General features: G+C 42.9%; 1 protein-coding gene across 2 annotated transcripts in view; it reads right to left on the bottom strand.

Annotated features, from left to right (window-relative positions):
- Positions 1–25090, bottom strand: part of LOC143288405 (oxysterol-binding protein 1-like) — a 125897-nt gene that overhangs the window by 6383 nt on the left and 94424 nt on the right. For both annotated transcript variants that reach the window (XM_076596837.1, XM_076596838.1), the window contains exons 6-12: positions 15120–15246; positions 14188–14409; positions 13355–13600; positions 11772–11889; positions 9081–9280; positions 5935–6104; positions 4363–4583 (exon numbers count right to left, since the gene is read on the bottom strand). In XM_076596837.1, coding sequence (XP_076452952.1) covers positions 4363–4583; positions 5935–6104; positions 9081–9280; positions 11772–11889; positions 13355–13600; positions 14188–14409; positions 15120–15246 — 1304 coding nt within the window. The remainder of the gene's footprint in view (positions 1–4362; positions 4584–5934; positions 6105–9080; positions 9281–11771; positions 11890–13354; positions 13601–14187; positions 14410–15119; positions 15247–25090) is intronic.

Below are 25090 nucleotides of genomic sequence, written 5' to 3'. Positions count from 1 at the left end.
CACTCTCTGAGAGAACAAATACCAAATACTTCACATGGGTAACCTTTTACAAATCTATAAGATCTTCCAACTCCCCCCCCCCACACACACACACCCTCCATCCATCACCTCACAATATCATAAGAGAAAAAAAAACAACAAATCATGGGATGAATGATAAAGCAATGAATCAAACTGTAACATCTTTCTCAGATGCTTTTGTGTGTGTGTGTGTGTGTGTGTGTGTGTGTGTGTGTGTGTGTGTGTGTGTGTGTGTGTATGTATGTATATGTGTGTGTGTGTGTGTGTGTGTGTGTGTGTGTGAGTGTGCGCGCATGTGCATGTATGTGGACACCATGTTGTTAGCTTACGTGTTAAAGAACACACCCACACAAGCTCCAGTGTGTGTGAACTGTGCACAGTGAAGCGTGCACGGTGTGTCTGTGCATGACACGAATTTCTCATCTTCTGTACTTTTAGCTAGTAAGGTTAAAACAAGATGAACTTCACCCAGTAAGAATTCCATGTAAAATCAGCTGATGCAAACAAACTCAAGCCATCATACACTCTATTATTAGTAATTACATCAACAAGTATCACTTGAACAGAACTAAAAGGATCCTTTTTTTTCCAAGAGAGAACAAAAAGAACAAAACAAATAAGTCATAAGCACAAACGCAACGGAACCATAAAAGATTTTAACAAAATAACGTATGAACAGGAACTGGCACACAAAAAGGCTTGCCACTAGTTTCTCAACAGGTCCAGTGATGCACACACATCCAGACACTGAGCCCACTGAAATTCTCCATTCACTTCTTCTGTCAGTGTGCAGACTGGAAAATCACACTGTCCTCTATAAAAGAAATGCTGTGTTTTTTTCAAGTGGAAAAATTAAAACAACAACATACAAAACAAAAACATGCTAAGCAATAATTTCAAAATGAACTCAGAACCTGAGGGAAGCACACACACACACACACACACACACAGAAGGGGTGGGGCCAGGGTGGGTTAGGGCAGGGGGGAGGGGGGAGAGCATTTATTATGAACAATGACTGTGAATAATGGAAGGTGATGGAAGCTTGGAGTATCTGAGGTTTGTTACAACATCAAAACAACAATAAACCTTGATCCCCCTCCCCCTCTCCCACACCCCCCTCTCGAAACACTTCATATTCAGCTACAAATATTCTAATCTTTTTTTAAAATCTTTCTCATTCAAACATCCACACACTAATTATCCCCCCCCCCCCCCCCCCCACCCTCCCCAAAACCCACCCCCAGTCCTTGACAACAAATTTGAGGAAGTCAGAACCAAACCCAGATCACACAGCGACTAACTCGCTTTCTTTGCTCATCTTCCCTGTTGCATGCTTTGCGGCACTGTGATACTGTTTGTGAAAACAACATGCACATCATTATGCGACAGACCAAGTTTCCATCTATTTAAAAAAAAAAAAAAAAAAAAAAAAAAACAACACCCGAAGGAAAAAAAGCTTCAAAACCTATCATACTTGTTATTTCTGTTACTTCTTTCTCCAAGCTCTAATCTGTTTCACCGGACAATGTTTAAAAACTAGAAGGAAACAAGGCAAATGCAATTACTTCAGTACACTATTTCACAACAAGCCTGTTGCTTCGTTTTCTCCCTTGGTTAATGCAACCCCGTTTTGGACACTATTGTCTCCCTTGGTCAAAATTAACCCTTTCCAATCTGTCTTCACTGTTGGCGGTCCCCTTATTAAGTCAACATTCCTCCTTCTTGGTTCATTCATGTGGTTGCAGTTTTCAGTTCAACAGCTTGCCATTTAAAATGAAACAAACACAAAAAGAGTAAATGGCCAACAGCCAAACAAACAAAAAACAACTGTTAAAAATACTTCCACTGTCCTGCCTCTCTTCCTCTCACGCTCACCCCAACCCCTCTTGTCTCTTTGCATCACCAGCAGCTAGCAATGAACGCACCATCCTCTCCCCTCTCCCTCTGTCCTCTCACCAACTCTCTCCCTATCCCTTCTTTTCTTTCTTCCTCCCAGCTCAGAGAAGAGCATGCAATGTAGGCAGGCAGGCAGGCAGTGGAAGAGATGAACGAACCAACTATAAAAAATAAAATAAAATAAAATAAAAATAAACAAATAAGAAATCAACAGCTGCTCCTTTCATGCAGGCTACTGCTGCTGCTGCTACTCACTGTCTGACCACTCATCCTCCAGCTCGCTGGCAAAATTACTATCAACAGTGCTTCCTGCATTCGCAAATTTTGTGCCCGTCCTGAAAAGTGAGGCTGTGCAAAGCTCGTCTGGGAGAAAAGGACAAGACAAGAAAAGACAGGGCAGTGAAGACGCAGTCCCCAAACTCAAAAGCTGATTCAGCTAAGTTCACTCAAGACATCCCCTGGCTCAAGACATACCCCTGAGGGTATGGTTTCGAATCCCACTTGCCCTTTCTCCCAAGTTTGACTGAAAAATCAAACTGAGCGTCTTGTCACTGGGATGAGATGATAAACCGAGGTCCCTTGTGCAGCATGTACATGGTGTGTTGAAAAAGAACCCATGGCAACAAAGTGTTGTCCTCAAGCAAAATTATGTTAAAAGAAATCCACCCAGATAGGTATACAAATATATAAGCATGCCTTCAAGGCCCAACAAGCTGCATCGGGTTATGTAGCTGTCAGGCATCTGCTTAGCTGAGACCAAAAAAAACAATGACAGAACTGGAAGTATGAACTGAGCCACAGATTCCTCACTCGGCTGTTGTTGTGAGTACACACACGCATCATGAAGAACTCGTGACAGAGGGATGAAATGAGTTAATCCTTTTTTGTTTGTTTTGTTTTGTTTGTTCAAGTTTTTACTCACAAGATCAACTAAACGCCCAACTCCTACCCTTGATACGGATCATAAAGAATAACTTGACAGTAATTTAAAGACTAATTCTTTTGTGCTCTTTAATTTTCTTTTAATTATAAAAAAAAGAAAAAAAAAAGAGGAATGCAGGTGTGGGGGTCACACTAATTTACAGAATTACTAAACAAGGTAAAAGGAGAAAATGAGACCCAGAATAGGCAAACAACCCCCTCACCAGAGACACTAACTGCAAAGAGATAGAGAGACATGAACTTATTCACAGTTGACTTTTGGACTTCTATGGGGACACCAGTTTGTTTTATTTTGTGGGGTTGGTTTTTTTTTTGTTTGGTTGGTTTGTTTTTTTGTTGTTGTAGTTGTTGTTTTGACAGAATGGCCTTTTATTTCACATCACCTTACATTCTGGTCACAACAGTGTTTTTTTTATTTGACATTAACCTGTACGCACAGTAAATGTACGCACAGTATGTCTCAAATCAAGCCATTGAAATAATCAAGGTCTTGACCACATCACACTCCCCAATGAATTACTTTGAAGGAAAGCAAGCCTGTCAAGACATGTTTTCATTTTTCTTTTCTTTTCTTTTTTTGTTTTGTTTTGTTTAATGCCTGGGCCAGTCTGCCAAAAGCTAAAAGCCAGCAGACAACAGTGAACTATTGATGTTAAGTCACCAAAAGGCCACACACCACAGGAGACCCTGCGCTGCCGCCAAGTCACATCAGTGGTGTTCAGTAGTGCCTGTTCTGAGACAACATGCGCAAGACACCCCCCTCCTAAGGCCTCCTACTGATAATGATAATCGCTCAGTCGCAGAGCAAGACTGAGCGAGTGTCACCTCCCAAGGCCTCCTACTGATAATGATAATCGCTCAGTCGCAGAGCAAGACTGAGTGAGTGTCCCCTCTGGGGTGGAGACTACTACTATGTTCTTCCAACAACAGCCACCCCTACACATCCCTAACCTTTCCTATGAATCCAACAACACCAATAACCTTGTCAGGACTCACCCCATGCATGGAAGCGGAGTGTGAATCAAAACTGAAGTCATCATGAGACCAGGGCATGAAAGTCATAGCAAAAGCCTGACAGTGCTTAACACACACACACACACACACACACACACACCTACACCTACACACATACAATTTACATACACACTGCCTCCAGAGATTGTAACTGAAGTCACCATGACAGCATGGTGTAAAAGGTACACAGCATAAGCTTGACAGAACTTAACACACACACACATGCCTACACACACACACACACACTACCTCCAGTGATCCTAACTGGTCACCATGACAGCGTGGTGTAAAAGGTACACAATGCAAGCCTGACAGTACTGAACACACACACACACACACATGCCCTACACAACACGCTCACACTGCCTCCAGTGATCGTAACTGAAGTCACCACAACAGCATGATGTAAAAGGTACATGCCCTACACACCACACACACACATACCCATCCTCCCTCCCAGGCAGTACAAATCCAACCATTTTTCTCACCTTGGGATTTCAGCTTCTCTGCCTCCGCCTCCCGCTGGCGCCGGGCGGCCCGCTGCTTCTCCTCCAGGAGAAACTTGAGGCGGTTGGCCTCGTCCCACTTTCCCTCCTCCATCATGCGCTGGTCCGGTCGGTTCCGCGAGTCCGTGGGCGCCACCCCCTCCTCGGGTTCGTTCATCTCAATAGCCAGCTGGCTGAAGAAGTAGATCCGCTCAGCCCCATGCCTGTAAACGCCAAACCAGGTTTGGATGCATCACATGATCGGTATTGTGTTTGTATTACTTGTATATGTATTACTCTTTGTCACAACAGATTTCTCTGTGTGAAATTCGGGCTGCTCTCCCCAGGGAGAGCGCGTTGCTACACTGACAGCACCATCCATGTTTTTGTAATTATTCCTGCCTGCAATTTTATTTCTTTTCCTATCGGAATGAATTTTTCTACAGAATTTTGCCAGAGACAAACCTTTCATTCCTGTGGGTTCTTTTACGTGCGTTAAATGCATGCTGCACATGGGACCTCGGTTTATCGTCTCATCTGAATGACTAGCGTCCAGACCACCACTCAAGGTCTAGTAGAGAGGGAGAAAATACTGGCAACTGTGCAGTTCACTCATATTCTCTCGCTTCCTAGGCGGATGCGTTACCTCAAGGCCATCACTTCCGACCTTATGTAAGTGTCTAGGTTTGTTCAACTGTACCTTTTACTTACCAGTGTGCCGAGGCAACTATGTGTTTGTTCTGCATTGTCTGTTTATTTTGTGCACTTTATTCTGGATTAAAAGGCCATGCCAGTCTCAAATAAAAGCTAATTTGTGTTTGCACACATCTTCTGTCGTTGCTCCTGTGTGCACATGTCAAATGACTGGTATAAGGACAAGCCCGGTGATCCCTTTTTTGAGGAAGTGTCTGGGTTTGTTCAAAAGTACCTTTTACTTACCTGTGTGCTAGCTGATTCGGTAACATAAGCAGCACTGACCTGAAGTTGCTTATCTTGTGAATGGGGAGAGTCACCACTCTTAACTATTTGTTAATCATCAGTTCTCCTGGCCTCACTGTTTACTCATTTCAAGTTTGAATGCAGTTTCAGCTTCTCCAGGAGGTGTCACTGCATTCAGACAAATCCATGTATGTATACGCTACACCACATCTGCTAGGCAGATGTCTCTAACCTGCAGCATAACCCAAGTCAGGCCTTGAGTGCATACATCCCTATATTTTTTGTGTACCTAACAGGATGGATTTCTTCTGCAGAATTCTGCCAGAGGACACTTTTGCTGACATAGGTTTTTCACTGTGCCAAGTGCGTGTTGCACATAGGATCTACGTTCATGTGAGGGAGCGAGAGAGAGAGAACAAGACAGAGAAAGGCACAAAGACACACAGGAGTAGAGAGCGAGTACCCATGTCAGGGGCCAGACTTTCCACAGCAGCTTGTAGGGCCCAGTCTGAAAGACAAGAGACGGAAAGAGAGAGTGAAGGAGCGAGAGAACGAGACAGAGAAAGACACAAAGAGACAAGAGACACACACACAGAAAGACACAGACACACACAAGAGTAGAAAGAGAGGACTCACGGTGGGGGCCGGACTTTCCACAGCAGCTTGTGGGGCCCGGTCTCGAACACAGGCTTGCCCTTGTTGGACTCCTCCACATGGATGATGGGGGCCCCCTCCATCTTGGTGCACCAGTTGCCCGTCAGCACCCAGCGGGCATTTTCCTTGCTGTCCGTCACCACCCCTGTCACCTGCACACACACACACACACACCAAGTTAGTGTTAGCACATCTCCATTGGCTCCCTGTCTCATGCTGAATAAAGTATAAGATCAGCATTCTATGTTATAAATGTATTCACAACTCTGCCCCTTCCAATCTTTGTGGCTGCCTTCACCTCTACACTCCATCTTGCTCTCTACAATCGGCTTCGGATCCACTCTGTTTATGCATACCCAGACAACATTCCACTGTTGGACGCCATTCTTTCTCTATCTGTTACAAAAAAAAACAAAAACAAAAAAAAAGAAGAAGAAGAAGAAGAATAAGAAGAAAGTATAGCAAGAAGAAGAAGAAGAAGAAGAAGAAGAAGAAAGTATAGCAACACTCAAAACAAAAGAAACACAATACATAAAACCACCCATTCAATGTTACGAGAGTTTACACCCACGGCAAGCCGTCATATTGATGAGGAAAAATGCAGACAATATACATACATACATGTACCGAAACTGACCAGTTTTCCCTCCAAACTGACATTGTATACAGAGTGGACACAGCCAGAAATACTGTACAAGTTAGTTCCCTTTGCTTGCAGTTTGTGCATGACAGTATGCAGGAATGTGGAAACCCTTTTAACAAAACTAAGTTCGAACCAAAGCAGTACTTGGGCACTGGAATCAATAAGCGGCAAGTCCCATGTTCACTCTGTTGAACCAGCCACCATCATAACAAAGCGGACAATGTTGTGGACCAACTACTGGGAGGACGCAGGTTCGATCCTCATCAAAACGTTTGTTGTTGTTGTTTTTTTCAGACCGTGGCCGGCTCCTGCCCAGAGATGAGTATGCTATGGGGGGGTCAAATGGCAAGACTGGGACCACAACAGTCAAGGGTCATCCACTTCATGAATGTGTCCTTGGGAATGTTGCCAAAATTACTGGACCAACACTGCAGGTGTCTGTGAATCTCTGGCCTGGTTGATGCCAGGATGCATGAGAATACATCCTTGTCAAGTAGTCCCAAACCCTAAATGGACCCCCACAACAGAATCATCATCCCTATCATCAGCAAAATATAGAAAACAAAATGTTCCTAATTCTGAGGGTGCACGCACACGCACCGCACCCCCCCCCCCCCCCACCCCCCAAACGAAACGCCCACTCTCCTGCTGTTGTTAAAGGTGCACTCTCTCTCCTGCCGCTATTTTCACAACCCTCATCTCTTCTACATCCTGCCCATTAGTTCATTCTCTGTATGCTTGGTGGCAGTTTCATAGTCTTGTTAAGTTTCCATGGCTACAGTAGCACACTGTTGTTTTTCTTTTTTCTTTTCTTTTCTTTTTTTTTTAAGAACAAAAAAAGCCAATCCTCACTGCCTGGGAGAGGAAATAACTTCCTTTGTATTTACAGAGCTGTTTTATTTTTGTATTGCCCATTGTCTTTCTTGAGGCAATATGTTGTTGTCGTGGCAACACTGTTGTTTTGCAAAGAATGCAAAACACATCCTGCTCCAAAGTGAAGACAGTACACATTTCTTTAAAGCGAGAGAGAGAAAGAGAGAGAACCATGCATGTCAGCATGACGTATCACCATTTGTCAGTCCACAGTAATTCATGAACTTACTGAAAATGTCTGTATTCTGAAAAAAAAAAAAAATGTCAGTCTCCTCTCTTCTCCTTTTTCTTCTGTTGTTGTTGCATTCATCTTTTCCATAAATTCAGATTCCCATCCATGTTTTCTGGTTGCTGTTTTTCTTTACTTTTGTTGTTCCTATCAGAACACCACGGATGCTACTTACTCAATATATACAGTCAAGACTTAACAGCACAACCACCACCACCCCCCCTTCCCCCACACACCGCCACCCAACCTCCTTCACCTACTTTCTCCAAGAAACTGTTTCAAGGCAGATGGTGTTGATCAGTCTAACCTAACAATTACCATTTTCAAACCTCTTTGCCAAGACACCCCTGTACTGGTTGAAGATCATGTGTTCCTTTTCAAAAGACCCATCTGAAATGCCTTTCTTCAGTCACGCTCTTTCTCCACCCACACCTCCCTGTCTCTCATTCACTCTCACACCCAAACAAACCATCAATGTTGCTACAAATGATCCAAAGACTTTTCCAGCCCAGGGAAAATGATTCTCTCTTCTTTTTTTTCAAGGATTTTTCCAGCCCAGGGATAATGTTCTTTCATTTTTTTTTCCAAAGTACTTTCCAGCCCCAGGAATGGTTCTCTTTTTTTTTCAAATACTTTTCCAGCCTTGGGGAAAATGTTCTCTCATTTTTCCAAAGATCTGGAAATGGTTCTCCCATTTTTATTCAAAGGCTTTTCCAGCCCAGGCAAAATGGTTCTCATTTTTTTCAAAGGCTTTTCCAGCCCAGGGATAATGGTTCATTTATCTCAAGACTTTTCCAGCCCAGGGAAAATGGTTCTCTCATTTTCCCAAAGACCTTTCCAAATATTTTCAAATATTGCTCTCCTTTACCAGGGTCATGTAAAAACAAACACCTCAGAACTGACCGATTCACCTAAGCGTGGGTCTGTACAAGAGGGGATTCCGGACAAGTGATAAGGGGAAGTAATGCTATTGAAACGCCACATATAATGGAGCACCCTCCCTCCTGCCACCCACCCAGCCTCCTAAAGGAAAAGAAAAGAAAAGAAAAGTCTTTTGCTCGAAGCGAGAGAATCTTGAGTGCATGGAATCAAATCCCGGGAACCAGATCCTGTGTGTAACATGCATTTCACACATATCAAAAAGAACCCACACCAACAAAAGGGTTGTCCATGGTAAAATTCTGGAGAAGACATCTGTTTTGATAAATAAATAAATATGCAGACAGAAAGAAAAAAAAAGAGTGGCACTGCACTGTATCCACACATCTCCCCAGAAGGAGCAGCACCGAATTTCACACACACACACACACAGAAACCTGCTGCGACAAACAGCAACACAATACAAATAAAATCCCTCTGGGATCCCCTCCTGTCCCCCTTTACCTTCCTGGGGGGCTCCCTGGAGAAGTAGCTGTAGGCGGAGTACTTGAGGTGGCACTTGTCCCCAGAGGTGTGGTTGGTGATGTCCATCTCTCCCTGGTTGTCCACCCACAGGCGGCCCACGATGATGTTGTGCACTGTGGTGGTCACCTTGCGCCATGTGTAGTGGCCCCCGGACTTGCTGAATGTCAGGTGGGCGATGCCTGTTCCCACAAACAGAGATGCCAACCCCTGTCAAGTGTTTGCAGGAACAATCAGGAAATTTGGTAGGAACATTTTCTATTTGGTAGGAACACTCAGACTCTGAGCCACATCAGCAGCAATGCGCGTTTCATTATTAGTAGAGCATCATCACCGTGAGACCAAGATTAGTAGTGACTGCCCTGGCTTTGTGATCGATAGGTCTAGAGAGTATGGGTAATGTTATGACAGGAAAGAATGACTGTGACAATACTATGTAGTCGAAAAAGAACTTGTAGGAACAATTTTGATGTTGGTGTAATGTTAGAACAAACTGTGATCAAGCGAAACAAAATACGGTGAAATCATAACAGCTGGCATCTCTGCAAAAGGCAGGGATCATGCAGGTTCACAGTTCCAAAACTTTTCCATGCCGTTTTACTGAATTTAACTTGACTACAAATCAACTTTTTTCTTCCCTCACAAAATGTATTTCTTCTGTTATGGGCAACTGGGCAGATAGTACTAACATTAATCTGCTTTGCAGGTCCACGGTGGAGCAGTCAGAAAGACAATAATAAAGCAATACACACCTTATGCCTTTGGTTTAACACCACAAATGCACACAATTGGTAATGACCTCAAAGTATCTTGGTTAACTCACTCCAGACGATGGTACGCTATAGCGTTCCTGACCTAAGGTGCGGTTCCGAACGACAGAACGCTATAGCGGTCTCGACAATTAAATTTTTTTCCCACGTTTTCCTCATGGAGTAGCATAACAATCACAGCTACACCAGGCATTGCAAACGTGTCAGGGGTTGAATGGAAAGTTTCTTTGTGAGATTCCATAACACTACACTTGCCAGCAAGCCACTGACCTTGGCACCCCACATGACAAGCTAATCTGCATACGTACTGAAAATGTCATCGCAGGATGATGATGACGTTGAATAAAGTATCTGCAGTGAAGAAAGCTACCAGCAAGAAATTACTGACAGTGACTCAGCTTCTGAGGGCAGTGAAGAGGAAGGGGGGTGGGCGTACACACAACATGAGGAGAGGGGTCAGAGGGTCAAATACAGCGAGTTTCATTCAGTTACTTTACGTTTTGTATTTTTTGTGATTTTTTTCCTAACCCTATCAATGGGTTGGGAAAAGCAAGGGTGAAAACTATTCATCCCGAGTGAGTTAAAAGTGCACTTATACTGACACTATACATTTAATAGTCAAGAATTTTCTTCTGCTTTTTCTTTCTTTCTTTTTTTTTTTTTTTTTTATCTTATCAAATTCTTTTGATTGTAATTCCATAACTTTCCACTCTTCAAAAACTATGAAAACTATATTTTCAAACTCCATGACTTACCAGCATTTCCATGACCTGTATGGACTTGACAAAGGTGGTGAAAATTTAGACTATTTGACATTGTTGCTAACCACCTAGCTCAGCACATGAAGCCATATTCAGACTATTACCAGCTGCCGTGGCAAAGTGGTTAGTGTTGTGGACTTACAACTGGGAGGATGCTGGTTCGATCCCCAGGTCTGGTTTTTGTTCAGCCTGTGGCCAGCTCCTACCCCAGGTACCCCAGGTGAGTGTGCTGCTATGGACTCATATGGGAAGACTGGGACGTGTGCACACTGTCAAGGGTCATCCACTTTACAGATACGTCCTCAGGAGTATTTTTAAAATTTTCTGACCAACAACCTTCCAGCTGTCTATATCTCTCAACCTGGCTGACCCCAGGATACATTATAGAAAAGCCAGCCTTGTCAAGTAGTCCCACATCTTCATGGACCCCCACAGCAGCATCTTCATCACGCCCATCATCATTCATCATAATCAAAATATGGAGATTATTATATCATTACAATCATTGTTGCTTCTGATATTGCCCAGCTGACTGCACAGCACCATATTAGGGCTGAAAACATCCATCAGTATCCATCCCGCAGAACCTGAAAGGAAAATACCCTTAAAAAGGAAATCAGGTCTTTGTACAGTCGTATTCATGCACACAAACCTAGAGGATGAAAAAACAAAAACATAACCTGAATACATCTTCCTCAACTCTGTGAAGAGTCACTGGGGCACTGCACACAAGAAATGTTCTCCAGATCTGTCAGTGAGGTTTGACACCTCACTGGGGAAAATTACTGACAGCCCCAAACAACCACAAAAATAAAGCAGGCAAATGGAACATAACACAAGTGATTTATTCTACTTTTTTTTCTACAAAAGAATATAACACAAAATGAAAAACAATGCAAAGACACATCCACCTTCAAACCTAAACACCCACAAATACACACAGACACATACACATGTGCTGGTATAATTATTATAAAACATCTGTTCCTTCACCCTTCTCTCTCCCCACTCCCAATACTCTCTCCCACCTCCACTCTTCCCTCAACTCCCATACCCTTTAAAAAAAAAAATAAATACATTAAAAAAAAAAGCAGAAGACTTACAGTAACTAACACACAAAACACAGCGTAGGAAGGACTCACCCATAGGAATGATCTGGAGGTAGCGTCCCCTGAACTTGGTTGTCATGGTGAACTCTTGCCACAAGGTCCAGCCCCTGCCCTCCGCGTGGGTGGCTAGCGTGGGCGGATGATGTGACACCTGAGCCACATGGTGTGAAACACATCCATTAGTTCTTCTCTCTCTCTCTTTTCTTTGTTGTTGTTGTTGATATAGGCAAATCTTCTTCAACACTGTAGTTGTTGTGAAAGGTACCATGACAATTCTAACACTTTTCCAAACCTCTGAACGGTAATGCATTCACTTTTAGACTTTTTCAAGTCCTGGAAATGAACATCCTATATTTTAGACGGTTTTTCAATAATTCCATGACTCTTTGGGAACCCTGACAGCAGACACACACACACACACACACACACACACTTTTTCAATGAATTTCCACACTTACATGAACTTCTATGACTGTGGGAATCCTAACACAAATACTCACACGCACATGTGCCAACACACACACACACACTTGCGCGCACCTATACACACACACACACATCTCCTCCCAGCCATTAAAAACCCACTCACATTTTTCACCTTAGGATTTCAGCTTCTCCCCTGCATGCACTCTTACACATCAAATGGAATGACAGCAGGACTGGTGACACAAATAAGCATCTCTCCTCTTATCTATACGTAAAGCCTGACAGGCATTTTGGGCTAATGTCTAGGTCATGTGTAAGTCTTTTTATGGTCATTTTCTTTGTTTTTTCTTTGGAAAAATCTATTTTCATTAAGGTTGATTTTATGAGTAATCATGGATCAGTCTACACACTTTGACGTCTCCTTGGAAGCAAAACTGAACATGCGAAACTACTTACGCACTCACAGTATCCAAATGGATAGGACTTCATTTTTCAAGCAAAAATGCTGAAAGCTATCATCTGGATCATGAACAAAAATGGTCCTATTTGCTGTCTATTATACATTATCTGCCTGTCTGTCTGTCTGTCTGTCTCTCTCTCTCTCACACACACAAACACACACACAAAGTCTTTGACATATATCAGTGTCCACATTCACATCCTTGTCACTCCCCTGACTCTCTCACAATCATTATTTCCATTATTATACACAGTTCTGACAAAACGGGACCAAACAAAATTCCATACTTCTTCCAGACCTTTACCAGACAATACTGAAAACTTTCCACACCAAAGCCAAACAATCAAAAACAAAAAGAAAAAAAAGAAAAAGAAAAAAAAAGCATCTGCTATAATTATATAGACTGGTGGACATCTCCAAATTGTTCAACACTTTCTGTTTGTTCATTGCTTTTTGTTGAATGATACTGGTCAATGGTTTAAGAAAATTCCAAGACTTTTCCAGACCCTGAACTTTGAAAAATGGTTTTCTTACTTTTCTATACTTTCCCAGACCTCCATGACTGTACCAACCTTGTCTTATGATTACAGTAAAACATTTTTTTTTCAAAAACATCCCAACGTAGAGAAAGAAACACATCAGAAAAAGAAAGGAAAACACCCCAAAAAGCAGAAAAAAAAACACCCAAAACTTAGAACATGTCGCTAGCTAGCAGTCCCAACTCAAGTACCTGCTCGGCCAACGACCTCCAGCCAAAGTCCTCTGTACGGTCAAACTCAAAGGTCTCCCCCAGCAGAGGGTTGAAGGGCTTGCCCGTCCGGAACAGGGTGGTGGCGTAGGCTGACACCGTGAAGGCCGCCACATAGGCCAGCTGCTCACACGAGTCCTCACACAGCGCCGCCTGGTCCAGGATCTCTGAATACTCCAGCTCCTCCGTCAGTCGCTGCAGCATGGAGAGGGGCTCGCTGAAGTTCACCTGTTCAAGAGAGAGAGAGAGAGAGAGAGTCAGGTCCACGACAGAGAGAGAAAAAAGAACTGTTTTTAAATAACAATAATTTGACCTTTTTTTATGTAACTTTTCTTTTTTTTAATTTTCCTTTTTTTTTTCCTTTTTTTTAATATATTTAAATGACCAACATATGTACACAAATATAACAGGAAAAGGGGACAGAATAGACAAAACACAAAAAAAGCAAAGAAAAATGAAAAAGTACACTGCAGATAAATTTATTATGTATAAATATTGCATAAATATAAGAATAAAGAATACTGACAATAAATATACAAAAATATTAAATAATAAATATATTATTCTAGGGAAAACCACTACTGAGTAAATGTAGAAATCAATAAGTAATAAATAAGTTATCAAAATGCAAGAGAAACATCCACTGCACCCAAAATGTTTCTTTAATACAATCATATGTTCACATACATATTTGATGATTTAACACTGTTGCTTATGGACCGGCTGACTGCACAGGGCTCATCAGTTTCAATTTCTCAAGGAGGCGCCATGGCCTTCAAGACGCACGCAGCAGATCAAGGCTGTGTTCAACTTACAGGCATGGGGATTTTGGACAGCTCCTTGCCGATGCAGTTCTTCATCACGCTCCATAGATTCAAACTGATGTTGGGCTTCTCAGTGATCCATTTTCTCCTCTTCCTCCTCTGCACCACGTCGGAAGGCGCGGAGCTGTCCAAGGGGGCGTGGGCTGGCTTGGGCACGCGGATCTTGTCCTGGCTGGCTTGCCGCTTGTGGTCCCGCTTCCCCGACCCATGGCGCTTTATCAACAAACACCGCTGCATCATGTTTCTTTTAGTTTCTCGTTTGTGGTTATCTGTCTCGAGCCACCCACAGAAGGAACATGCCACGGACATTTCATCATAGGACAATGCTTGGTCACTTTTAATTAAAAAAAAAAAAAAAAAAAAAAAAAAAAGAAAGAAAAATATCTGGTTGTTACTAGACAAAAGCAAAAAGTGCTTGAGTACAGACATATATACATAAAAAAAAGCTGCTACTCACATAACAGCAATTGATGTTAACAAACAGTGGAAACATGTTGCTAGAGAGCTTAAAATAACCAACAACAACAACAACAAAAATCATCATTAGCTGACCCACTCCTGAATTAGAAAGCAGAAAAATTTGCCTCCTTACACTTCAAATGAAACATTCAAGAACAAAAGGTAGGTAACATGATGCCTCCAACTAACAATGACTCCTCTCTTCATAACACACAGAAACAGCAGCAGCCTATGCAAAACAACACGCATGGCGAGAACTTAAGCAGCAAAATATAGTACCAGATTCCACACACACACACACAAAGTCTGGAAATATAATAATTATTCCTTTCAAGTGACAGAGATGACTGGAGTTTCATACCACACTGGTACAAGAGAAAAAGCTTACAATACCCAGTCTGCTAGTCCCACCACAGCCCACCTCTAGGAGAATGACAGAACTGCTGGTAATGACCACCACCTACCAAAAGTTTCTTTGGAGAATTGGCTTTTGTGGTGTAGACCCGCGCCTCGTTCACACTGCCCTCTGATTCTGACTCGCTGGACATGTCGTTGGCGTACGTGTCCATACTGAAGTCACTGCCTGACCGCCTGAAAACAAAAAAACAAAACACAGATGTCAGGCAAACGTAAGTAGCTTGCTTACAGTTAGAAGTAGTCTAACTCCTATGTAATATGCTTCATAAGAAATAATTGCATCCTGTTTCAGTGTTTAATACTTTAAACCCTTTAAACAACACAAAATGAAACACTGGTTTCAGGGCCATTTAATAAAAAGCTTGCTTACAAATCCTGTGCAAGATAAGGATAAATAATAGTGTGTTGTTTTTCATACTTTAAACATAATCTGTCATCCTATCACTTTAACAGCTCTAGAATAGCTCACCTGTTCTCCATTTCAATTAACAGGCTGGACACAATGGGAAACATGCTCACTCACTTTCTCTTTCACCCAAAGTGTTTTCTCTTATGCTCAAAATGTGTGCGTGTGTGTGTACACTTGCGCGCATGCTGCTCATGCATGCATGTTTATATATCACTTTCAGTCTTTGATTCTACAAGATAATTATCATGCATGGTATGAACCATTCAAATCCATGAACATATGCTTGCTGAACAGAAAAACGAACAAACAAACAAACAAAAACAAACATGACTGTATATGAGAATGATGCGGAAACTAATGAAAAATTTTCCCAGATCAATCATCATGCTGCTTGTACCTAAGCCAACCCACAAAGGGGCATTTCAATGCTAAAACTCTCCAAGATGTAAACTTATGAGGCGCAGCACAAGAAAACCTGGCTAAAGTCGCAGCCAACTATTCTAAGCTATGGACACAAAAATGTCATCAGGGTCAAAATAATGAAAATCAATATTTTTACAAATCTCGCACTCAAGTCTTATCTTTGCTGTCAGTAAGTATTTTAGAATAAAACTTTCTGAAACTGTAGTATTTTCAATGGTTTCAGATGCATGTGTTGTTGCTATTGCTGAACACATTTGTCACTTAAGTTGCAATGTTCAGTGCATTTGAGTCCAGGCTTTTCAACATTAGCTGGGTTTTCGCATGCTGTATCATCCATGAATACATGTATATTTTTTGCGTCTTAGTGAGTCTGAATTTGAATATGAGGTCAGAAGGCGTTGTAAATGGGAAAAAATATTCTGCTTCAGGAACATTTCTGTGACAGAGGATCTATGAGAGAAGGATTCTGTTCCATTCAATCTTGCTGTGGAAGCAGACGACTGAGATTAACAGGCTCTAGTAGATTCCGTTACTTTTGCTATTGTGCTTTTATGCAATATATTGTCCTTGGTCCAATAGGGCATAGAAGATTAGCACATATATGGACCTCTGTGTGTGTGTGTGTGTGAGAGAGAGAGAGAGAGAGAGAGAGAGAGAGAGTACAGTGCTTGCGTGAACATGTGCATGTGTCTCTGTGTACACATGCTGGATGTTGTTCAGCTGGCAGAAGGCCCTTTTTGGGTATAGCTGAAGCTGAAAGGGCAAGAGAGGCTATCACTCCTGTCCCCCCTCCCTGCCCCTCCCACCTGCCCAAGATTTACAGCCAATGAAAGTATAATTGAAAGACAGCACCTAGAGACAAGGCCATGGAGTGAGAAAGGGGCAGAGCTTAAAATAAAGAGGAGAGAACTGAGTGGAAAGATAGGCACTGGAAGGAAGAGGGACTAGGGGCTAGGGGGCTGCTGTGTGTCCAGAGAGCAATTCAAAGACACAGAAACACACAGACGTCTATACATATTATACAAACACATATATGCACGGACAAACACGATAGATCTAAGAGAGATAGGGAGGGGAAAAGACAGACAGACAGACAGACAGAGAGAGAGAGAGAGAGAGAGAGAGAGAGAGAGAGAGAGAAAGCTGGGGGAGGGGGGGGGGGAGTTAAAAGGCAAACTCCAGGAGGGAAAGACAGGGAACAAAGAAGCACAGACAAACTGGTTGGAGGATGAGCAAGCAAGAGAAAAGCAAGATCAAACAAGGACACACACACACACACACACACACACACACACACACAGAGAGAGAGAGAGAGAGAGAGAGCACTAGGGGGTTGTGGTAAGGTTTAGCTGGCAATAAACAAGATTCTTAAGTTAGCAGATTCACTGAACCGCTTCCCTTGTCAATAACCCCCAAAAGTTCTAAGTTCTTTTCTCAAAAAGCTAGCAAAACCTCTCGACTTGTACAGCACCCCAGATACCCCCTACCCTCTCCTTTTAATCAATACCTTCATTCTCACAGTACACTGGCATGACTGAAGATATCCTCAGCAAGTTTGCTGTTGTCCATGTTCTCCACTGTTACGCTGTGTGCTGATAGAGATATGGTGTGTAACAACTCCGTGAAAGGTAGAACTTAATGTGGACAACAAAAAACATTTTAAAAAAAACAAAAAAACCCAACAACATAATATGGCCCCCTTAACCCCTTGACCTTCTAAACACTGACCCTTGACCATGACTGCTCAAATGTTTTTGCCCTCACTATGCTGAATCAACCTATCAACTTTGATGAACATCAGTCTCACAGGATGCAAAACCTTATCTCTTGAAGAATAGTCAAGAGTGGTAACTCTCTCCATTCATAAGGTACACAACTTCAAGTCAGTGCTGCTTACGCTTCCGATTCAGCAAGCACACAGGTAAATTAAAGGTACATTGGAACAAACCCAGACACTTCCCCAAAAAGGAAGCGCCGGGCCTGTCTTTATACTGATCATTTGACATGTGAACACAGCAGCAAAGACAGAAGAAATGTGTAAACACAATTTAGCTTTTATTCAAGACTGGCATAGCCTTTTAATCCTGAACAAGCCACACAGAACACATGGACAATACAGAACAAACACATGGTTGCCTCAGTGGTTTTTCAACTGGAAATTAACAAATAATGAGGAAGCCTTTTTCTATAAATATCTTTAACATGCCATATGTGACCTTGATCTTTGATTCTGTGCCAGCTGAGACACTGACCTTCAAAAGCAATCCTGTTCTTACCATGGCCAGTCTCAAATACCTTGTTTGGTGAAAATCGCACCAAAAATGTTCACTCAACTGCACAGTCTGTAATCTTTTTTTTGTTTGTTTTTTGTTTTTGCTGCAAGACAAGACCTTGACCTCTAATCCTGCTGATGAGATAATCACAAACGAGATGACTCAGGTAAGGTATTTTCCTACTACTCAACCAAATTCTATTTCCACACTACTTCAACATGTTCAAGGTAAAGAATCATCTCACACACACACGCACGCACACACGCAAACATGCGCTCAAGACAAGGCGATTACAATCTTATTCATAGACTAACTCACTGTTTACACACATCAGTTAATCTCATTATCTCATGCTTATCTACAACAGTCTGTCTACACAGTAAAAGATGGCACAATCCATGGAAAAGGGGGATGGGAGAAAGGGGAAGGGCAGGGGAAGAAAGGGGGAGGGGTGTAAAGAAATCAATCTAGATCAAAGGGAGGGAAACGGATAGATGCTGGCGCTGCACTGGGAGGAAGGAAAGAGAGAAAGATCGAGAGATGACAAGGGGTGGCGTGGGGGGGTGGGGGGTGGGCAGGCTCTTGCTTGATCATCCATCACAGCAAATTATGCATGATGGCGAGCCACCGATCTCTGCAAATAACCAAACTGCCACTGCATTTCCCTTACATATTGTGAGACTGCATTCACAGTGCCACAGAGATAGACAGATAAAACGTGTGAAGCGGCTGGCTGAACAAATCATGTATGGCGGTGAGAGATGGAGAAAACCGCAGCAGCAGCAGCAGCAGCATTCCCTTGATATTAAATTGCATTCTGTGATTCACCACACAGTAAAGAAAACTGTAAGCGGACTGGCTGAACAAACCATGTGAAGAGAGAGAGAGAGAGAGAGAGAGAGAGAGAGAGAGAGAGAGAACGAGAGCGCAATGAACATAAGCCCATTCATGCATGTTTGCAAATCTGAAGGCACGTCTGAACTACCTTTTGAAAGGGAGAAGAGGAGAGGGGGAGGGGAAAATGAATACTGTGCACATTGATGTATTACATTTCCTTAATCATTAAATGGTTTGGGAGTGTAATGTGTACACCTTTTTATCCAGATACGCTGCTACTTCCTTCCTCCAAGAATCCTGATGCTTATTAAACTGGTTAAAGGTCTCTACATACACAGAACTGCGCACGTCTACTGTATGATCGATCACACACACACACACTACATAATTGTATTATAAAGGTGATGTTCCTGGTAACTAACAATCAATCAGGATATCTGCATCAGCATTTATTTCAGTTTTACCCTTACAAAGTTCTATCTGAGGACACCCCCCCCCCCCCACACACACACACACACCCAGAGAGAGAGAGAGAGAGAGAGAGAGAAATCGTGCAGTGTCCAACTACTAATGGGACAGAGGTTGTGGTGACTGTGGTGGTGGTGGGTGGTGAGGGAGGGATGGAAGAGAGAAAAGAAGAGAGAGAAGAGGGAAAGCAAGACAGAATCGTGTGCACGGTGCACCGTGTCCAACTGATTACGGGGCAGAGATAGGGTCGGGAGCGGGGGTTATCGATTTCTCTCAGCATCAACAGACCCCCTCCAGGCAAGAAAGAAATCGGCAACAATCAACCCCGTTTCGCCTTGACAGCGAATAAGGCCCACCAACATCACACACACACACACACACACACACAGAGTGTGACTATCTCCCCCCAACCCCTCTTCTCTCACACACATTGTAACAACCAACCATCTCTCCCTCACACACCATACTTTCCCCTCCCTTCTCTCCACCCCTAAAGCCCCTTTCAATCCACTTACCCCCTTTCCCCCAGTCCTCCGACACAACAAACAAAGCAAAACAATATGTATTAAAGCGAACAACAAACAAAAGCCAGAGTTTTAATGAACAGAAAAGGGTGGAAGGGGCAGGCCATTCAGTCTATCAATACCACTGCCGACTGCTGCGGAGCTGATCAGCCAAATTCCGCGGTCTTCAGCAATACTAGCAGTCCCTGAGCCGAAGGGCAGACGAGATGGTCAGACAGACCAGAGAAAGAGTAAGAGAGCGCGAGAGAGAGAGAGAGAGAGAGAGAGAGAGACTGTGCTGTAATGTTTTAGGCGGGTGGGAAAAGGAAACCTTGGTGATGAAGGTGGTTCCACAAACCATCACGATGGCGGCAGCCGCAATAAAAGAGCTGGAGATGTGTCTGAATACATCAAAAAGAACACACACACACACACACACACAGGGAGGGAGGGAGGGAAAATGTTGGCCAAGAGGTACTCACTTGGCTGGCACGTGCCCAAACTTCTTTGCGTACACACAATCGCGTCAATGACGTACAATACAACACCATCGCTAGGATTCTTTACACAAACGCGCGCGCGTGTGTGCGTGCGTGTACGCGAGAGAGCGAGGGGGAGATATGGATGATTTATTCATTACAGGCACAAGGGTGTGCGAACAGTTCATAATACTAAAATTTTAATATCCAACATAATGTGCAAAGAATATATGACACTGAAACCGAAGATAAAACAATGCATTGATTAAAAGCGACAGAACGATCTAAGAAGTAGCTATTTCTCCAAACTTAAAAAGCCTTGTGCAAGTACAGAGATAAATTACGTACAGCGGTAGCACTGATCAGTTATCGACAACAATAAACTTAACACAGTGTTGTTTATAACAGGTCAAACGAGTCTTTCTCAAATCTCTAATCTTCACACAGAGTGAGAGAGTGAGAGGGTAAAAGAATAAGCTTCTTTTGACCATGCACTCGCAAAAAAGAAAATAAAATAAAATATATAACAGAAGAAGAAGAAGAATTCCGGCGAGTTTGGTCCAAGCAACACTGCCAATCTCCACTGTCTGACAAGTTCTGTTATGTCACATCAGCGGGTGGTGAGGTGGTGGAGTAAACCGAACAACACATTATTGTGTGAAGTTAACACAAAACAAACAAAATCTGTAACGGCGGAATTATGTCACAAAACCCAGATTCGAATCTCTTTCACACATGGCACAGTGGGTAAAGCGGCTTGATTTCAAATCGATGCGCTGCGCGTTTTTATGTACATCTCAACATCTTCGTTCTCTCCCAACCCCTACCTTTCACACAGTCCAAACTAAATCAAACTTGCCCCCCCCCAAAAAAAAAAAGAAGAAGAAGATGATGATAATTTGTATTCAAAATGTCTACCACAAACATACAACAAACAGAAAGCGCTATCTACACAAGGTCAACACAATGGAAAGTTCTTGGCAATGGAACAAAAGAATCAAAAAGACTTTGGTAAACAGATCCACTGGTTCTGTTTACCCACAGAATAAAAAATAAAAAATAAAAATGGATATAATACGTACATGCAGAAATGAATTTAATCCGATACTGGCAGCCAGCTAGCATAAATGTTGCTGCTCGGCAAAAACGCTTTAAAGTCTAGAAATAGCACTGTGAAAGAGAGAGAGAGAGAGAGAGAGAAAAAAAAAGGGGGGGGGGGGGTGATGGTGGGGAGACAAACAACATGAAATAGAGAGAGAGAGAGAGAGAGAGAGAGGAGGGGTGATCGGGGTGATACGGATCTCAATAACTGTCATCACGCCAACTTCCATCCACAAAATAACCTCAGCTTAAAACTAGTTTAACAGTGTCACAAGCACCCGTCCACACAAAGGATCAATAATTACTCTCTCCCTCTCTCTCTGGGGTGTGAGGGGGGGGGGGGGGGGGGGGCGGGCAGTGGAAGGAGGAGACAAGCGGAAATCGTTATGGTGATTCAGACAGCATGATGGAGGGGCATTCAAACGGATAACTGACACGGCCCTACCACCCACTCGATCCCCTCTTGCCCCATGTAACCATCCGGGATCCGACCCTACCTTGTTCCCTAATCGTCATCCTGACGGGGCTTGCCCAAAACTGAAAGAACTGCTCGGACCTCAGGACTTGGGATTCTTTCCCTGATCCTCTCTCTCTATCTCTCTTTGTCCTCCTCCTCACCCACACTGACGACAAAAGACTACCTCCGACAATTTTCCAGGCATCAGTGTCAATAGGCGGATGGACCCATCAATCTGCTGCTGAAACTATGTCTGGGCGGACAGGGTGGCCCAGGGTTGGCTGACAGTAAGCATTTAGCGGCCTGTCAGGGTTCTAGCTGTTGACCCATGGACCCATCTGACTGGAGTCTCCAGTCAGTGAGAAGACAAGAAGTGGATCTTGATCATTCTGGTTTTTCAGCTGCTGGCTATCCTAAGTCGCGCTGGTGAGCGGGGTAAGACATGTACATGCCCAAGGTCACCGGTTTCTAATGTTTCTTACCCTCTTCTAATCTTGCTGTTATTTTGAAATTTAAGTAACTTATCACAATACCCTCGGACAAAATCCTCCTACATCCTCCTAACCTCCCAGGTCTTCCCACCGATATATCAAGCTCCATCTCCCACGTCACATCTTACCATCACCACAAAACCAGTTTGTTCCAAGCGTACATGTCTTTGAAGCCGCGTCCGACACACGCAGCGTCTCTGCTGACGTCAACTTCACCACCTCCTTTTCCATCTCCATACCCAGCCACCCACCATTTGCTGACACAGCCAGCTAAGCACACACAATTTTGTCGTAACGATCGCCGACAGAAAGTCAAGATCCCGATTCTAGAATCTCCTAGAAATAACTTCAACGAGAACTTCCCCTACCCCTCTCCCCCACCTCCCTCCACACACATACACCTCTCCCTCTACTGACTGACAATTCCAATTTCCTGCGCACGCCCACGCTTTGACGATGTTCATCCCACTCATGCTTGCGAACATTTGTGATGTCTGGGCTTATATAAATATTTGTATTATACATGAAACTCAAACTAATAAGGTTTGATTTAATTGAGCTACCGGAGATCCATACAGATATATGGATCTCTGGCAACTCAATAAAGTCAAGCCACATTAGTTGTGTAGCCCAATCCGACCACAAATGCCAAGTAATGAGAAAGAATGTGGGTGGGCGGCTGGTTGAAGATGGCTGCTTGGGATAACTCTTACGGGTGAGATCCAGAGCATTACATCCCATATTGTTAACTCGACTAATATCTCATGGACTAATTAATATGGGCCGTGCCCATTTGTGCAAGAAATAGCGACGTCTTCACAAAGCCAGGTATGATTAAACAAAACAAGCTAATTGTCTACCAATGACTTGGACGAGAATTATTACCTTCTTGTGTTTGTGTGTGTGCGTGTGTGTGTGTGTGGGGGGGGGTGGGGGGGGGGGAGGGGGGTGTGTGTGTGTGGGGGTGTGAGTGGGTGGGTGTGGGTGGTGGGTTGAGAGAAAAACAAACGCAAAGGCTGTAACTCTTTCATTCCTCTTTTTTTTCTTTTTAATACGCTTTCTTTCCCTTGTTCATAGATTCCTTTTACACCCACACCCACACACGTGTGTGTGTGTGTGTGTGTGTGTGTGTGTGTGTGTGTATTAAACGCCGCACTACATCTAAATAATTTCAAGCTCCAAATTACATACACGGATAACTGGTATCTTCAGGGTTTTGTGATTTCTCGTTCCAAATGAACTAAAAATCAATCTACAGGCCAAACAGCCTTATCAGGCCTACACGCCTTAACACTGATATGATATGATGATTATTACGTGCATCTAAGCACAAGTACAAAATGTTTTGAAATGTACAATGTTAAACGCAATCAAAATAATGCAATAAACGTATACACATTTAATTCTATTAATTCTACGCTTCAAAGCACACGAATAAGTAAAAGTATCGAAAATGGTTTGAATGGTTTCAACTATATTTTAAAAGCACTACACAGCGATTACAGAAATTTTTGGAAGCTTAAACTGGATGCCTTCAGTTAGTATGGCATTTCAATGTCTTCCACATTTCGTGTTAAATCTTACAACAGCAAAGAATTTCAGACAGATGTACCAACAGACTTCTGGATCATCAGTTTGACTGAAGAATCTAAGTCCAATATTTGAATTTATCTCATCTAGATCAATGGGAAGGATATCTTTAAGTCGAATTATTTCTTTACTGTCTTTTTACATGGGGATATTTCTTGACTTCTTGTATCAAATCGCGCTATCGCAGTGGTGCATTGCGATGGATGGGGGGGGGGGGTAATGAGAAATATGTAAAACGTGACAGATGACACGGTAACAGAGAAACGAACAGAAAAGAATCAACTGGATAACTTTTCCACATCTCTATCCACATCTCGGCTATCGATACGATGCCATCCCAAAAGATAAACCACAGATCTACATAGCTGCGGTATTGAACATGACCGTCCAAGGTTTGGTTTCATGCCAATGAATGCAGATGCCATTTGCTTTATTGGAATTCTTGTTAGCATTCGCAAGTTAACGGACGAGGTTCTGGAAAATAACCCTGCTAAAGTTATCTTTCAAGTAATTGAGATCACCTAATGGCACCGTAGTGTTGGCAGCGCATTTTACTGTTATTTTTTAACATTAAATCTAATGGTTTCTCATGTCACCGCGGAAATAATGCGAGTGACAACAGATAAAAAATACACAAAATCAATACATACAAGAATCAATGTCGACACTGACCTGGGAGATACGACAGTAGCAATATCTTGATCCGCCCTGAAGTAGCCGCTCAAAAAGTAGGGCAATAGATCAACAATCGCGTTTCCCATATTGAAACTCGTTGGCGAACGAAAATGCTATTCCAAAGCCCCTTGATTCAAGTGGGCTTGACGGGCTAACCGAACTCCTGATTGGCCAAAACACGATCACCAGAAGCCAAGGACAGCCAATCGTTTGCGTCGACAGAAATACATCACAGGCTCATTTGAAACATGGATAATCTGCCTCGATTATAACTTTTTGTTTACAATTAGAACACCCTTTTTTTTTTTTTTT

This window comes from Babylonia areolata, chromosome 12 (assembly GCF_041734735.1).
Source record: "Babylonia areolata isolate BAREFJ2019XMU chromosome 12, ASM4173473v1, whole genome shotgun sequence".
NCBI lineage: Eukaryota > Metazoa > Mollusca > Gastropoda > Neogastropoda > Buccinidae > Babylonia > Babylonia areolata.
Note: the sequence above shows the minus strand (reverse complement) of the source record. Positions and strands in the feature narration are given on the sequence as shown.